The sequence below is a fragment of the Eurosta solidaginis genome, chromosome 2 (assembly GCF_040869045.1).
Source record: "Eurosta solidaginis isolate ZX-2024a chromosome 2, ASM4086904v1, whole genome shotgun sequence".
Taxonomy (NCBI): domain Eukaryota; kingdom Metazoa; phylum Arthropoda; class Insecta; order Diptera; family Tephritidae; genus Eurosta; species Eurosta solidaginis.
In genome coordinates, this window is record NC_090320.1 from 286,586,720 (window position 1) to 286,603,855 (window position 17,136).

At 39.6% G+C, this 17,136-nt stretch overlaps 2 protein-coding genes across 14 annotated transcripts in view; one reads left to right on the forward strand and one right to left on the reverse strand.

The window, feature by feature from the left end:
- eys (eyes shut) overlaps positions 1–17,136 on the reverse strand; it is a 457,691-nt gene that overhangs the window by 223,988 nt on the left and 216,567 nt on the right. For 2 of the 4 annotated variants that reach the window (XM_067768337.1, XM_067768335.1), the window contains exon 3: positions 10,819–10,967. In XM_067768337.1, the coding sequence (XP_067624438.1) occupies positions 10,819–10,967 (149 nt within the window). Of the gene's footprint in view, positions 1–10,818; positions 10,971–17,136 lie in introns of all 4 variants that reach the window. The other 2 variants (XM_067768336.1, XM_067768334.1) reach the window with 1 other exon arrangement.
- Positions 1–17,136, forward strand: part of LOC137241108 (uncharacterized) — a 471,192-nt gene that overhangs the window by 219,862 nt on the left and 234,194 nt on the right. The window lies entirely within an intron of this gene.

The following is a 17,136-nucleotide window of genomic DNA, read 5'->3' on the forward strand; positions in this document are numbered from 1 at the left end:
GATGATATTTCTCATTATGCATTGCATGCAATGCAATTACTGCGTATACGCAAAGTATCTTATAAATACAATAACAATAAACTGATATGGCAACATAACATGCCGCCGCTAGCGTTATTTCATATGAAAATTAAGCGACAGAAGAAAAAATGCATATTCTTTTGTAATAGAGTTGCAAAAATAACATTCCATTGAGTAATGAATAGCACGTAGGGCAAGAATTCTAGCTCAAGAGGTGAAGACACAAACTTTTACAGAAATTACATAACAACAACATTGAGCGGTATGCCTCGGAAAGAACTTATATTGTGTTGCTTTTTCTTTCGTAGCCAAACCATTGCTGACTAAAAATCCAGTTAACAAAAACTTCTTTTCAACCATCTGCAAATATACCGGGACTATCATAATGGTAGTAGCACAGCCCACTACATTCATAACTTAGTTACCATCTGTACAAGCGACCTAGACCGTGAAAATAAGTGGCACGTTCGCACGGTTGCGTTCTATTGATAGATAGTTGTACTATTAAGAGACAATTTCAAAGCACCTCAGCCTTCTTTTGCAAATCGCTTACAGTAGAATGCAGCTAAAGTGGTTGAAAGAGACTGAGGTGCGTAATACCAAGCGCAACGGATGATATGAAAATGTGTAATAATAAATGGAAAATACAGTGAGAGTAAGTTGAGATATCGATATTTGCGACGGCTGCTTCTACTCTGATAAACTGAAAATATTTTAGATAGCATAATGTGACGTAAGTGTAAACGAATGCAAAGTTATAAGCTCAAAAGTTGGTGATTAAGATTTTTTTTTTGTTTTTTTTTTTGTTTTTTTTTTTTTTGTTTTTTGTGTAACGTGGAAGGAGGAAATGTTTTATGCACTAACCGGGTTTTTAAGTCTCGGTGCTACGCTCTGTAGCAGCGAGCCTCTCCGAGTGTCGGACTCCCTTTTTTTCTTCATGGGCTACCCACTAAAACCTAACCTCCCACGGCCTGCGCATTTTCTGCACCTGGGACCGCGTTTAGCATAACTTCGGGTACGGAAGCGCGCTACGTGAGCCCTTTGGCCACTCTCACTTTACTGGCCTAAGCAACCAACTTGCCGTTTAGCGAGGAAAATATTCCTTGCATATCTGCTGACCATGTTCCATCTGTCACTTCCGCAGGGCGTCTGCGGATACCGTGCGGTAAGCTGAGGCAATTTCGTAGCGCCTCTCTGCGTTTGACAGAAGTAATAGCTGCTCGGTACTTTCGGAATTCCAGTGCATCTGCCCAAATTTCTGCACCATACAAGAGTATAGAATCCGAAGCGGAAGCAAGCAGCTTCCTTATACATGGCCTTGGCCCGCCTGTATTTGCCATTAATCGATTTAAGTATCCTATGGTCTGGGCAGTTTTCTCGCTGGCTCCTTGAAAGTGTTCCGAGATGGCAAGTTTTCTATCTAGCCTCACCCCAAGGTATTTCGTGGAGCTGCCTGTTTGTACTTGTCCACGTCCAGTATGACCGGTCTAGCTTGGTGGCACGCGGATTCGACTTTCCTTACCGCATTTTTAACCTCGGCTATGCCATCTATTGTGGAGTGACCTTTCCGGAATCCATGCTGCCGATGGGACAAACCTCCTCCATCTTCAATGGCTGCTATCAGCCGTTGTTTAAGGAGGCTTTCCATCATTTTCCCGGCCGTGTCGAGCATGCATAATGGTCGAAAAGACGACGGGCTTAGCACAAGGTGCGCTGTCTTCCACCTTGTTGGTAAGATCCTGGCTTCCAGGCATATGTTATACATATGCAGAAGCAACTCCAGACTACTCTTAGCAGCCAGTCTTATTGCTTCAGCTGGTATTCCATCCGGTCTTGGCGCTTATCGGGCTTCATTCTGTGTAAGGCCGCTTTTAGCTCACCTTCACTGAACGGCTGCTCGTCGTGGTCTAGGTGGGCCACGTGGTCACTCTCTCTGCTTGTGCGATTGAGGTCTTGTTTGTGTGGTTCAGGTGGCTTCTACCGTAGCGTTCGCCGCTTCAGCACTGACGACTATATGTCGTGCGCTCGATTGTACAACAGCGGAGAACAGAAATATAGCGTCAACCTTAGAGGCGTCCCATTTTGTTTTCATACGGGGCGGTCTCCCTGTTCGACTTTGCCCTGAGTCATTAAGTGGAAGGTGATATAGTTATGGTCACTACTCGTAAGATCCTCCATCACCCTCCATCCAGCCGCCTTTGAAAGCAGGATTTCCGATGCTAATGTAATATCAGGGATAGAGTATCCAAAGCCTGGTCGCCGATATGTCGGGGTCGTGCCGGTATTCAGAATGGCCAATCCAAGTCGGGCAGCCATTTCTAGCACTGGCCTTCCTCTGGAATTAGTCTGGGGTATTCCCCACTCAACAGCCCTAGTATTGAAATATCCAGCGACAATCACGTTACCAGCTTCATCACGAAAATCGTCCTCAAGTAGTTTTAGCTTATCTTTAAACCCTTGAATTGGATCATTTGGGGACAGGTAGCAGCTCACTAGTGTGGTATGCGCCACTATTACGCGTACGTCGCCGTTTCCGACAACACGGCTTCTTACGTAGGTGCCAACGTCCACAGTCCAGATCATAGCACCTGTTAAGCCTACGTGCCAGTCACTCCTGCCCCTATAAGGTTCGCTGAGCTGGCTCTGTTTTCGAGAACCAGTTGGTCGAGCAGACTATCGGTTAACCTGCTTCGGTTCAGGTTGCCTTGAATAAAACTGGTCACTTGCGCGCCTGTGTGGCCTTTGCGGCAGCGAATGACTCCCTGTAGGTGCTGCATGCTCCAGACCTGGGAAGGTGGTGGACCTTCTCTTACTGGCATAAAAAGCACTTTGGAGTTTTATTATTATTATTTTTACAATTACTATAAAGCCCAGAAGCTCTGCGACCTTTATTTTCATCTATTATGCTTGACCGTAAAGTACCACTTCAGGCTTTATACTCCATATCACAAAGGGATTAGGAATCACGCCACCTAGATGGGTGAGTCTCTGCCTTATCAGAGAGATCAATTTGAAGATAATGTGAACCTGTCTTTCATCCTCCAGCTCATAAAAGCGACAGATTTATCTGTCGGATAGATTCAACTTACTTCGATGATATTGTTGACTGCACTATACGGTAAGTACCCTGTAAGATTTCGCAGGTCCTCTTTACTTGGTTAATGAGTTTAGCGGATACTCGTTGCTAGGTTGAACTGTCCAGTCCATGAGGACCTCGTATAGACTGAATGAGTCCGTAGTGTTATCGTTGCTAGAGAGCGGAAAAAGAAAAGTTGAAAGCGAAATAAGTTCTATGAGAGGAAGAAAAAGGATCAATGTAGGTGACGCTGGTGTTGGTAGCGGTGTTGGTTTAGAAAAAAAAATTTAATTTAACGATCGGTTTAATGACCAAATATGTATCTTACAGTCTTTACACCAATGGCAATAAGAAATAGAGGTTGGTTTAAGCTTTTGCGCTTAATTGAGGGTTTGTATCATCATCATCGCCTAAGCGATTTTGTAAAAGATCACGTCCGCTATCCCTGTTTCGTTATATTCGACGCCAATTGGGAGCAGCAAAGGATGTTAAGGCTTCCTAAACTTGCCTCTCCTAACTTAGTGGAGGTTTTCTCCTTCCTCAGCTTCCAAACTGCAGTGTCGACAGAAATAATTTCTTAGCCGGAGCGTTCTTGTTCATTCGCATAACATGACTTGGCCAGCGAAGCCTTTGAGTTTTTATTCGCTACACTATCGTCATATCTGCGTATAGCTCATATAACTCATCATTATACCTCCTTCGATACTTGACGTTGGTATCACGGACAGGACCATACATCTTCCGGAGAGCTTTTCTCTCGAACACTCCAAGATCCACTTCATCTTATCTCGACACCGTCCATGATTTCGAGCCATAATTCAGGTATTATATTCTAGAGTGTAATATTTATTTGTCGAGAGAGGACTTCAGTTTTTAAATGCCTACTCAGTTCAAAGTGGCATTTGTTGGCAAGAGTTATTCTCCTTTTACGGCAAGACCCTCTTTTTTTCTTCTTTGTCTTATCCAGAGAAGATAGAGCTCACAGTGCGTTTGTTCTGGCCAATAATATGCCAAAAATTTTAAGCTCTTATAATAGATTTTACCATCATGACTTCTTTCTGCAGCAAAAATTTTATTCTCCAGCATTATATTAAAGAAACCGTATGAAAGCAAGTCGTTTTTTCTGGAGCCTCGTTTGGTTTCGAATGGCTCGAAGAGGTCCTTCCTGATCAAAATGGAGCTGGTGGTGTTGCCCTACCTCTTTAAGTAGAGCCTTATTATCTTTGCAGGGTGCTTCAATTTAGACATATCAGCATACAAGCAGCTTCTTTTCGCGCTATCAAATGCTGCTTTCAAGTCGACAAAGATGGAGAGTGTCGATTCTCTTATCGTTGGTCTTCTTCAGAATCTGGCGAATGGTGAAGATCTGGTTGATAGTAGGTTTACCAGGTCTAAAGCCGCACTGCTAAAGTCCAAGGTTTTACCTCGACTTTGAAATATAATTCACCTGTGACTGCGCCGTGAGTAGAGAGGATTACAGCAGTCAACCAAACTAAAACTGCTTGCCAAAAGTTGTAAAATTTTCAAAGTGGTCCTCGTAACACTTACATAAAAACGCAATTCTTTTACTTTGTTCTCATTTTGACGTTCAACTCGTTTTTGAATTTTTTGCAATTTTTTCATTCACCACAAAGAAAGTCAACAAAAACAGCGGTGCAAAGAAAATTTCTATTACCATAGCAGAGCTAATTTATTTAAAGGTTTTGCGTGATGCAATGCAAGTTCGCTAACGTACATTTCCCTCTTCGGTTGCCTTTCATTTTATAAGCTGACGCAATTTGAGCTTACAGAGGTAATAATGCATTTAATTGAAGTTTTTGCTGATGTAGCGAAATATGAAATTTATAATTAAATGCATGTTTTCGTTTTTTAGAGTTGAGTGTGTTGATAGCCTTGCAGTGCATATGGGGTATTCCATCCCATTTCGACCAATTTTGAACCCGACCCCTTTAGAATTGGCTGAAAGTTTTTCTTCATTTTCTAGCTTACGAAAGACGTTTTTCAGAATTTTTTCAAATTTTTTCATTAAACTCAAAAAAAGTTATGAATTTTTAAAAAAACACTGTGTTTGTTTTTTTTAAAATGCTATAACTTTTTCAAAAATTGACCGTTTGGGATTTTTTTTTTTTTTTAATTTGTTTTTAAATGTACTTTTCGAAAAAATACAAACAAATTTTTAAAGTTTTAAAATTAAATATTGAACTCCGGTTTAAAAAACTGCATTTGAAGAAAAAACGCCGACCGGTGACGCACGAATTGATATGTTTGAAAAATTCGTTAAAAAATTTGGAATATTTGGATGGATATTAACTTAGAGCAAACCTAGAGCATTGTTCAAAACCCCGTCACAATACAACACATAATATAAAAATTGTTTGACCATTCAGGCGAATGAGAGGGAGAGTAGTTAGAAGAGAAGAAGTAAGATAAGAGGGTGGAAAAGGGGAAGAAATGAGGGAGTGTAAAGTAAGAAGATTTGACAATATTAGGGAGATGGAGAGGTAGAAGAAGAGGTGGAGGAGAGAAATATCGGAGTGAATATTAGCCATCATACAGTGAGGTTTCCAAGTCCGTATTACGATCAATTAGTATGCTCTGGGCCATTTTGAGACCTGAGAAGCAGCGTTAATTTTGTACACATGGGTTGTGATATGCAGATGTCGCTGTTGTGTTTTTATTATTTTTGAAACAGCAACTTTATTATAGGCAGTGTGGCCACACTTTAGACAAGAAATTAGTAAATCGTCTGGCTCACATATTGAACCAGACTTTTATCTGGATTTATCTGGCCAAATCGTTGTTATTGCATTTACGTGCAAAATTTTTATCTGACTCAGGATCGTTGCAACCGGATGATGGCTATTGTCATATAATTTAAGGCGCTTCATGCTCCTTTTAAATTTTTCCTTAAAATTGGCGGGATGGTGAGTTATCACTGACAACTTTTCATGGTAGAAATGTACACTGCCGAGAAGCGACGCCGCTCAGAAAAACGTTCTTTTTATTGAAAAAACTAATTTATAAAATTTGTTATTTTGCTAGGGGTGTGAACCCAGGATGTTCAGTGTGGTAGCTGGAGCACGCTATCATTACACCACGGCAGCCGCCTATTTTCATATATAACCAAGAAATTTATAGGGCAAGCCAAAAACTGCCGGGCATTTTAGCCTCATATAAAATGACGGGCAGTAAATCTCCGTGTTCAGTGTACTGGTTGCCGATTAGAACAAAGCGAAACCGAAACAGGAAGCGCAAACATAAACTTAACGCGAAGCCAAAGTCAAAACCGGAATCAGAACTGAAAAGCCAAACAGAATCAAAACCGCAACCGAGATTGAAGTCGGATCCCGCATCGCAAGCAGATAGTGAAAAGTAGATATAGCCGAAACCACACACAAAATCTTTTTTTCCAAAGTAGGCATGATTTCTAGCCGCAGGAATTTTTTCCGAAGAACAAAGAAATGTTTGTATAAACAAGCAAACTTTACTTATAAAACGTATAAATTGAGGAAGAACTGGCGCAAAATCAATTCAAGTTTGCATGACTTGTGGAATTTTTGTTTGTGTGCGTAACATAACCTGGTAGAGAAACTGAAATCCGAACCGAAGGCAGAACGTAAGACGAAATTGGAATTTGAATTGAAATCACAAACGAAATAGAATTCAAAAACGAAAGCGAAAAATAACTTGGAACCGTAATTGAATACAAAACAGAAAGCAGATTTCATGCTGCCATCAAAACCGGAAATGAGAGGTAGTTTAAAGCCGTTAACGGGACAAAAACTTAGAGAGGAAAAAAATCCGGATCCGCAGCCGAAGTCGTAACATGGCTCGGAACAGGAAAAAAAAAAATTTAGATCCAAATCAGGAAACTCAGTACGAAACTATAGCTGTAATCAAAACCGCAGCCATAAAGAGGCTAAGAAGTGAAGTTGAAATGGGATAAAGATCCAAACGTGGAACAGAAGCTGTCCTGGGAACTGAAATTATAGTCCGCGTTGAAACTGAATCCATACCTTAGTCGGAATCGAAAAAAATTAGCTATTAAAAACGAAACCTGATAGAACTGAAACACAAACTATGAACAAAACAATAAGCGGCCGTGAAACCGCAACCGCAAGGTGATCAGAACCCAAACCGAAACCTAAACTGTAAAAGGAACTGGAACCAAACGTGGAATGGTAACCGAATCTGGACACGACAAAGAACTGAAAGACAGTCAGAAACTAAAACTTAACTGAAAGACAGTCCTGAACAGACATTTTTAATCGAAGTGAATTCGTACAGGAACGTTATGTTAAGTGCACTGACCTGTCCATGGAGACCTCTCATAGACTGAATGAGCCCATAATATTACCCTAAGTTTGTTTAACAACCAAACTGAAAGATCCTATGAAAAACCAGGGCATATATTATAAAACAGCTATGTCCTCTTGGTAATTACTAAAAGATTTTTGAGACATATAACACTTGCTGCTTCTTGATCTGACAGCTGTATCACCCCTAAAAGCTGGAGTGGCAAGCGCAGGGTATGAGCACAAAACGTGCTCGATCTTTTTATCCTCAAACCCGCACTTCCTACATCTGTTTGCACCGCTATCAAACGAAAGGGGGACCTACAGCTAAATAAAATTGGGAAATGAAACCGAAATCAGAATCAAAAGTAAAAATGAAGCCACATTTGAAATAGTAATAAATTTTCAAGAATCGAAATATCTAGCAGCATGTGCGCGTTTAAAGCTTTTACTATTTTAAAAGACAAAGCTGCTGGCAGCATCTCACCTACTTATACATATGCACTAGGGCGGGTCGATTTTTGGGGAGGCAAAAATATTGCCCATTGCTCTGTGAAAATCATATTCTAGGGATCAAAATAAGAAACTTTGCCGAAGGAACCATACCTCTAAAACGAATTCTGACCGATGCCAGTGGCACACCCCCTGGAACCCCCCTGGGAGTTCACCATATATGTTTGTATGCACTCTAAATGGGTCAAAGTGGGATTTTTCAAAATTTGCCCCTACCCAAAAGTTCGACCCAAATTGGGGTGGGGGGGACATCAGAATTCGTTTTAGAGGTATGGTTCCTTCCGCAAAGTTTCTTATTTTGATCCCTAGAATACGATTTTCACAGAGCAATGAGCGATTTTTAAAGCGACCCGCCCTAATGTGCACATATATCACGATATTGTGGTCGTCACGTGAGTGGGTCGCTTTCAACAAAAGTACAAAATGAATGACTGCAAGAAGTCGTGCATGAGAAAATTTTGTTGAAAATCTATGTTTTGTGGTAAAAGTGCGAGTAAGAGAACAAAAGCCTTGTACACCGTGTGCTCGTATGCAGTACTTTGCTTATTCAAACTCAAATATATTTTTCGTATTTGTTGTGTTTATTACATTTATTAGTTCCATTTACGTGTAAGTGCTTCACACGTAACGCACGAAGTACTTCCGTAACAAATAGCGTGATATATTCACATTCGCAGTATGAAGAGGGGTGAAAGTTGTGTAGGGGGAAAAGAGTAACTATGATCTCTGGGATATTTAAAAAACTATCAGGAAGGTGCGAAACTATTCTTAGCAGAAAAAATGTCATACAATTCTACGTGATGCTGATTAGCAATGATGCATTAACAATGACGCTCACCAGAAGAGAAGATTTACAGTATTTTCTAGTTTCAGTGCTGAGGCCCTGGTATTTGGGACTATTGAGCAGGAGTTAAAAGAGGCTCTTCTCTTGGCATTCTGCTATACGACCCATAACGATAAGGCCCCACCGGAAGATTTTAAAAGGCTGGGGAGAGACTAAGAGCACAATGAATGTTTACCACACTGTACAGATTGGTGGAGATGGAAATTAGAGAAGTGTGTCCAGTTTCTGTTAGATACTGCAAAGTAGTCAACAAGCAGTTAACAGAGATAGTGCTCCTACATATGCCGCGCCCACATTAAGCAACGTGTTTAATATTACGATGTGTTCTGAGCGCTCCTTCTCAGACAAAGTATCAGACACAATTTACCCCTAACGGACTGATGGTTGTGTAGGATGAAATAGTAGTGAGAGTGATAAAGGCGGAGAACGGAAAAGATACGGAGGAATACGGAGCTACCAATACAAAGTATGCCGGACAAACCCAAAACTTAATGGGCGATTCAAACCTTGCCGATGATTAAATCACTATACCAGGTGGGATATTTCTTGTAAAACTGCAATGGGAAGTAAAACTACCTTACAGAGTCTTTGATGGCTGCATAAGACTAAATCATGCGGTGACCAGCTCACTTCGACTTCCCACCAAATTTAGGAAAGATCGGCCATAGGTACGCTAAAGATTTAGCGACAGAGGATAGAAATGAAATGCTGAACAAACAGTTTCTGTTGAATACCTAGAAATCTGAGCATCGCAAAAGACATCTGATTGAAGAAGTTCCGCCTCCCAGGTACTTAAGAAGTCATCTCCGCAATCATTTTGAGAAAATAATTCACCACATAACTCAGCTGTATGCAGAAAAAACAGCACAAAGAAGTCCTGAGTGATATCTACGAAAAAGCCGCGTATCTACATATATGTCTGAAATTGCCCGGCGAACCCCGTTGTTACAGTCAAATACCAAGAACTTGCATAAGAGGAAGGCAACCTCCCCTGGGAGACGCGCGTCAGTCTAGTTCAACTTCGATCTGGAGACTGTAACAAGTTAAACTCTTGCATATTCAGAATCAACGCCAACATACATAATGTATGACCTGCATGCAACGTGTTCCCCACGTGACACCAATCCTCTTGTCAATTACGATCTGGAACCAACGCTGCTAACACCTCTTTCTCTCTGGTCCACCCCTTTTGAGACTACAAGCTTCTTTGGACTCCCGTTAGAGGATATTGATAACAATTTATGAGTATGCGCACCTATTGGATGTGGCGAGGCACCGCTACAACATAAACAACAACAACAAATACGGAGCGTTGCGTTCCGCTTCTTTGTCATAGTCTCTAATGTGTTCTCGAAAGCTCGCCCTTAATTATTTCTCCCTTTCTTCTATATAACTGTGTTTGCATTCGCAGATAGATATCCACTAGAGCGATCCCTTACGATAGTAACGTGGCATATCCATACTCTGATATAACACGCCCATTTTTTAAAATGCTATATTCGGTTTCATCCAAAATTAGATTTTATAAATAATTTTCTTAAGCAAACAAACAACGCCCCAACGTAAACTATTTGAGTAAGAATTTTTAACACATTATTTTATTTTCATACTCATATTTACATTCTGCGACATACAGGCTACATACATACATATGTTTATTTATATATAAATAATATAATAACAGTTTCTAGTGTTTTAAAAATAGCTTCCTAGACTCGCACGGCTTCCGTGTTCCTGGCAAATGTTAACCAAATGAATAACATCAACGAGTTGTTGTAACAATGAATATATTTTTAGGTTTGAAAGTTTGTAACCAAACCACACATACATATACACATATGTACTTATATGACAGTACAAAAGTGTATGAAAGACAAAAGTTGCAAGTAGTATGACTTGAGCTTTAAAATCGTAGAAAATAGTTTTATTATATGCAGTTTTGTTTTACCAAAGTAGAGTAGAGATTTCAGATGTGTAAGTGTAACTACGTTTATGTTTTGTTATAAAATCATATGTGAATCCTAAATAGTATGCACATATGTTCGTATTTGTAAAGGCACTCCACTTACCGGTAAAACCATCCGGACATGTACAATTGTAATAGGCAACGCCATCTATGCAAGTACCACCATTTTGACAGGGCCCCGACCAACATTCATCCCAATTTGTTTGGCACTGAATTCCCGTGTAACCATCGATGCAATAACACGAATAGGAGCTGCTAGATGTTAAAAATGAATATAGAAAAAAGAAAAGGAAATATAAAATAAAAATAAACAAATAGTACAAAGAGTAGCAAAAGCACACACAGACACTGAATACGTTAGTTACTTAGAGAGAGTGTAGAGCGTAAAAAACTTAAGTGCACTTATGGACTGAGTTAAAGCAGACACATATGCTTGCATTTCTGTAAACGCTAGACTGGGTCGGTAACCGAAAGAAATAAAAAAGTTGTTAGAGATCAACCGTATATTTAAAGATTATGTTAAGCGAAATCAAATTTTTAAAATTAACTCCTCCTTGCAAATACAACCGAAGTTTTTTTCTTCAGTGTACCGGGTTAATTTTTTTATTTTAGAAAAGCTCTCTAATTCTTTTTGATGACCTTCTCAGCTCCACAATCGTTTTCACATAGTACGTTTCTCATTACTTGGTAAGCTTAGAAGCATATTTTAAGGCGCTTGGCGGCCGCCGCAGTGTGATGATAGCGTGTTCCGCCTACCATACCGAAGATACTGGGTTCATGTCCAGGGCAAAGCAACATAAATATTTTAGAAGCAAGTTATTTCAATTAGAAGAATTTTTTTCTAAACGGGGTCGCCCCACGGCAGTGAGTTGGCAAGCACTCAGAAGGTACTTCTGGCATGAAAAACTTCTCAGTGAGAACTTATCTGCCTTGGAGTTGCCGTTCGGAGGCGGCCTTAAAAAAATTTAGGTTCAGTGCCGCCGATTTGTAGGAAAATTTTAAAAGGAGCACGGCATAAATTGGACAAGAAGCTCGGCCCAAAACCTCTTCGGAGGTTATCGCTCCTTACGTTTATTTATTTCATTAAAACTTGTTTAGGAAACAAAGCAATATTAAAATGACTGCAGGCTCAAATGGACATTAGAAGGAACTATAAAACTCTTAAGCTCTTTATGACAAATCAACTTCAAAAATCGGATGGCAAATAATCGACCTTTGTTTTGTGTCTTAGGAACCATCTTTTTTATCCTCCAAAATACACTATATAAAGAAAACACAAATAATTTTTATTTTTTATTTTTTTTTCCGAATACGATATTTAAGTTTAAATTTTTATATAAAATTTTAAGATTTTAGAAGTTTTAGTCTTGACTCTTGGCTTTCTTACGACGTACTTTAAATTTTATTTTGGGTTTGAGTTTCAAAATTTAAATACTTAAATAAACTTTACGGACTTTTGAAGTTTTAGACTTGACGTTTGACTTTATAGCGATGTACTTTCAAACTTTGAATTTTGAACCTTTTGATTTGTGGATCCTGAATTCTGGGATTATGAATGTTATGAATTTGAATTGTGAACTATTAATTAATATCGAAATTTGATACTGTGTATTTAATTTGAATTTTATGATTTGAATTTAAACAATTTAGTTTGAGTTTTGACCTCAAAATTGTCAATTTTGAACATGAAATTTTGAATTTTGAGATCTAAATTTTGAATAACGAATTGTGAGTTAAGAATTTGGAATTTTGAATATCAAGTTTTGAGTTTAGAATTTTAAATTTTGTATCCTAAGGTTTGAATTTTGAGTTTTGAATTTTCTACTTTCTCTTCTAAACTTTAAAACTTTTGAATTCCGAATTTTGAGCTTTTAGATTTGAGTTTTGACAATTGAAAAGATGCCTTCGAATTTTGAATTAGGGGTTTTGAATTTGGAATTTTGACCTTTGAATATTCACTTTATGTTGAATAATGAAGTCTTAGTTATGAATTTTGAATTATAAATTGAACTGAATTGAATTGTTGAATTTTAAATTTGGCATTATTAATTTACAGTTTTGATTTTTACGTGTGAATTTTGACTTTCGAATATTTAGTTTTGAGCGTAAAATTTTGAAAATTGCATGGTTTGTTTAGAATTTAAATTTTTTATAAAAAATTTTTAGCTTTGAATTTTGGATTCTGAAATTTGAAATTCATGTTCTCAATTTCGTATGTTAAATTTTGAAATTCGTTTGTTCAATTTTGAATTTTAAATTTTGAATTTAGGATTCTAATTTTGGATCTTTAATTCTGAATGCCGTATGCCGAATTTCGAATTTTGAACGTTGGATTGTTAATTTAAGATTTGTAGTTTTGAATTTTCAACTTAGAATTTTATTTTTTGAGTTATGTGTTTTGAATTTGGAATTTTGTTTTTAAATATTCGCTTTATGTTGTATAATGAATTTTTGATTATAAATTTTGAATTATAAATTTTGAGTTTGCGTTTTTGAATTTTGACTTTTGAATATTTTACTTTGAATTTTGAGCGCAAAAGTTTTATTATTTGATTTTAAATGTTTGGTTTTGAATTTTAACTTTTCGGATTTTGAATTTTAAACTTTGAATTTTGTATTTTGAGCTTTGTATGTTAAATTTTTCATTTTTGAAAAACGGTTTTCACTTTTGTTTCGAAAAGTTTGGAATTTTAAACATTGAATTGTGGATTTTCATTTCATTTGTTAACACAAATTTTATAAATGGATTTCAAAACAATTAATTTTAACCTTTCAGTTTTAATTTTTTTAATTTTGGAATTCTAAATTTTATATTTACAATTTAGAAACTTCATGTTTTTATCTTGAATTTTGAATGTTTAATGTATACATTTTAGTTTAAAAATCTAAAGTGAAAATATAGAATTTTGATGTTTTATGTATTTTTAAACCCAGTCCTATATATATGTATGTACATCTACATACAATGTACGTATGTATGTATATATGCTTGAATATGCTGTCTGCAACATATTTGTATTTGTTTTTTTGTGTGCTCCTCGTTGCAGGTGTAGTTTCGTATAGAAATATTTTGTATAGTGCAATTTGCTCAGTTTATATGGGCGTTTTGTGGGCAACGCTTTGTGAATAATAGTACCACCGCAAAGTTTTTGGCATGACATAAAAGGAATTTTGTGAAAAACTAAAAGAAGAAGCTCTAATTGCCGTTTACAAAAAAAATGAAAAAAAAGAAAAATTAATGCCCAAAAATGAAACACTAGTGAAAAAATTGTATTATACCACTTAGCTGTGGATTTGAGTCAAAAACTTAGTTAATTAAAATAAGATAGATAAAGATATAACTCTTTAACTGGTTAAACTACTTAATACTATGCCAGTGATTCCAGCTTCAGCTTAGACAGCTCATCATAAAATTTGGCATCATGGATGATATACAAACCTTTAAGGGAAATTTTTGTTGAAATGCTTTTGACGCCGGTTTTGGCTTCGTAGCATACATCGTATGAGATGTGTTTTGTCTAAGGCTGGGGTAACGCTCAGTCAATCCAGAGTCGAGTAAAGGTCCCACAAACCCCTACTGAATAAATACACAATATTTATGTGTTACGAACACACGGAAGATATTAGGGGCAGCAGCTTTCCGTCGCAAGATGGCGAGGGGGCGGAGCAGCGGCTAACGGTCGTTCGAATAGAGGAGGTTCGGTAGGGCGGTTGAACGGTCGGGTAACTGACGGGTTGGTACGGTGGTACGGAAGTAGCGGCGGGATAGAAGCAGCGGCTTAACGGCGATAGGATGGCAGACGGCCAACGGTCGTCGTAGCAGTGGCGTGACAGATGCAGCGGCTTAACGGCGGTAGGATGGCTAGCGGCCAACGGTCGTCGTAGCAATGGCGTCACGGATGCAGCGGCGGTGGGCTACAGAGCGCGTACCAGGGCCGGGGGAGAGGGGAAGTAGGCTGGCGACGGGGTTTACCTGGACAACGGCTGCGTGTTCCGGGAGGGGTAGGATGGGCGTACCGGCGGGCTTGTATTGGTCGGTCGGCTTCGGCAGGGTCATGCTGATCGATCGTCTTCGGCAGGCTCGGTAGTCGGCGGGGTCAGTCACCTACGGGAGAAACTGCGAGGACCCGGGTTAGTGCTGGTTTCACCGCTGGACACCCCCGCCTCTCAACTTGCACACTAGTAGAAGATGCGTAAGGAGGACGGGGTTGAACCAGCCGAGACGCCGTGGGTCGACCCGTGGCGGAGGGGAAGTGCACCTTAACGGCACAGCGGCAGCCCCTTGTGCGCACGCATCGGCTCACGGCCGAAACCAGAGCTGCGGAGAGGGGGTCGTGCGGTTGTTCGGGCGGCGAGTCATTCCTTACCAGACCAGGACGACGGAGGGAAGGATAGTCCGAAGACACCACTCGCGTCGTCTTGGTGCAGCAGGGGGTGACTCGCGTCACGGCCGCACTCTCTTCTCCACAGCTAACTATAGGGAGTGGTCCCTCCGCTCCGGCTAGCCTAATAAAACCAGAGCTGAGAGGGAGGGGGGTTATTTGGTCATTAGTGCTTGAAACACAATGCCGAGCGACGACGATATACGCCGCGTGACATTTTTCAAATTACGCCCAGACATTTCGTCTACTTAAGACACAATGCCGGGCGAATTTGACGCTGCTTATTCAGAGTAGCCATTATTTAGAAATAAAGATGAAAACAATTAACACTTTTTTAATTCTCTGTTTTAGCACTTGACTGCTAAAACACGCCCAAAATGTTAAGAAATTAACAAAACAAACCAAAAATTTTAAGAAATCAAATTAAAAATTATATGTAAAGAAAAAAAAATTTGTTTTTGTATATTATGTTTTCTTTTTTTATACTTAAAAAATTGAACAGTAGCAACCCTTGGGATGTTTGTCGTCATCGGCCGGCGACGACGATAGAAATAAATCTATCGTCGCAAAATCACGTCGCGTAAATTTCGCTCTTGGCGTTCATTGTGTTCACCTTCATGTAATTATGGGGATTCTATTTTTGACAAGGCTGTTCGTCGCGTTTATTTCGCGGCGTCAGGGCATTGTGTTTCAAGCTTAAGGCAGCGGGCCGCTCAACACCGAGGTGGGCGATGGAGGGAAGGATAGTCCGAAGACACCACTCGCATCGTCCAGCCCAGTTGAAGGGTGATTCGCGCCATGACAGCGCCCCCTTCCGCTCAGTCCGAGCCGCGTGGGAGGGGGTATTTGGACATTGAGGCGGCGGGCCGCTCAACACCAGGGTGGGCGACGGAGGGAAGGATAGTTCGAAGACACCATTCGCGTCGTCCAATTGTGGTGCAGGGTGACCCGCGCCATGACAGCGCTCCCTTCCACTCAGCTAGCTAGCCGGAGTGGCAACTTTGTCTTTAAGAAGACAACCATTCCCGCTGACTCACCTGCTAGGATTGAATTGCAAAAATGCAAATTCGCTGTTTATATGGGTGGTGCCGCAAACTGGTTGAGAAACCAATACACCATTATTGTGATTTTCTTGTGTTGACGGAACACACCATTGGTTTGCCATCAGTCGTTGGTAGCGTCTGGTTACTTACCATAGTGGTTGTTGGCTATGCTATAGAGAAATAAGTACAGGGGTTCTGGTTTAAGTGAATAAGGAAATACAGGGGGTGATGTTATTGTGAATCTACGTTACAGTCCCCCTCCCGCTTCGGTTGATGGAAAGCTGTGGTGGGGAAAGGTGGTTCTCCAGGAATGGCCTAGGTATTATGCCGGTGTACGCGTGGGCGAAGCACTGGTCATTCCACTTAAGTTGTAACAGAGTTAATGTTAACATTTCAGGTTCAATCGCAAAAAAGTATTATTCTAATTATATTTTGTAGTTAATAATAAACATTTTTTTTTTTTTTTTTTTTTTTTTTTTTTTTGTCGGGGTGGGGTCGTACTAAACTGTATCGTTTTCGTACTTCTCTTGTTCCCTTTTTAATGTTGTGTAGATATATAGTAGTTGTTTTTTTTTTTGTAATTTGAAAAATAATTCACATTTCATTTGTGCCTTAAGTCTAACAAGCGTTTTTGTAAATTGTATAAAAATATAAAAAAGAAATGTTGCGGCCTCCTCTCTTGATGTCTCATTCAACTGGTACTATTCGGTTGATTCCCATCAGCGAAACTTTCGCCCGATTCTCGCCCATCATCTTCACCTTGACCCGCTGGTTCTTCCAGTAGAGTTTCCAGCACTTCTTGCTCAGTTTTGTCTGGCGTTTCAGCTGTACTTCCCTCTTCGTATGTTGTTTTCTTAGTGTCGTTGTTTTCGGTGTCGCCCCGTTCCTGTGGCTCTGGTGCCACCTCTGGTTGCGTGTCTTCTTCTTTTATGGCCATTAGTTGTTCTATTGGTGGCCCATGAAAAATATGGATTCTCTCAATCTTCGGCTTGTTTG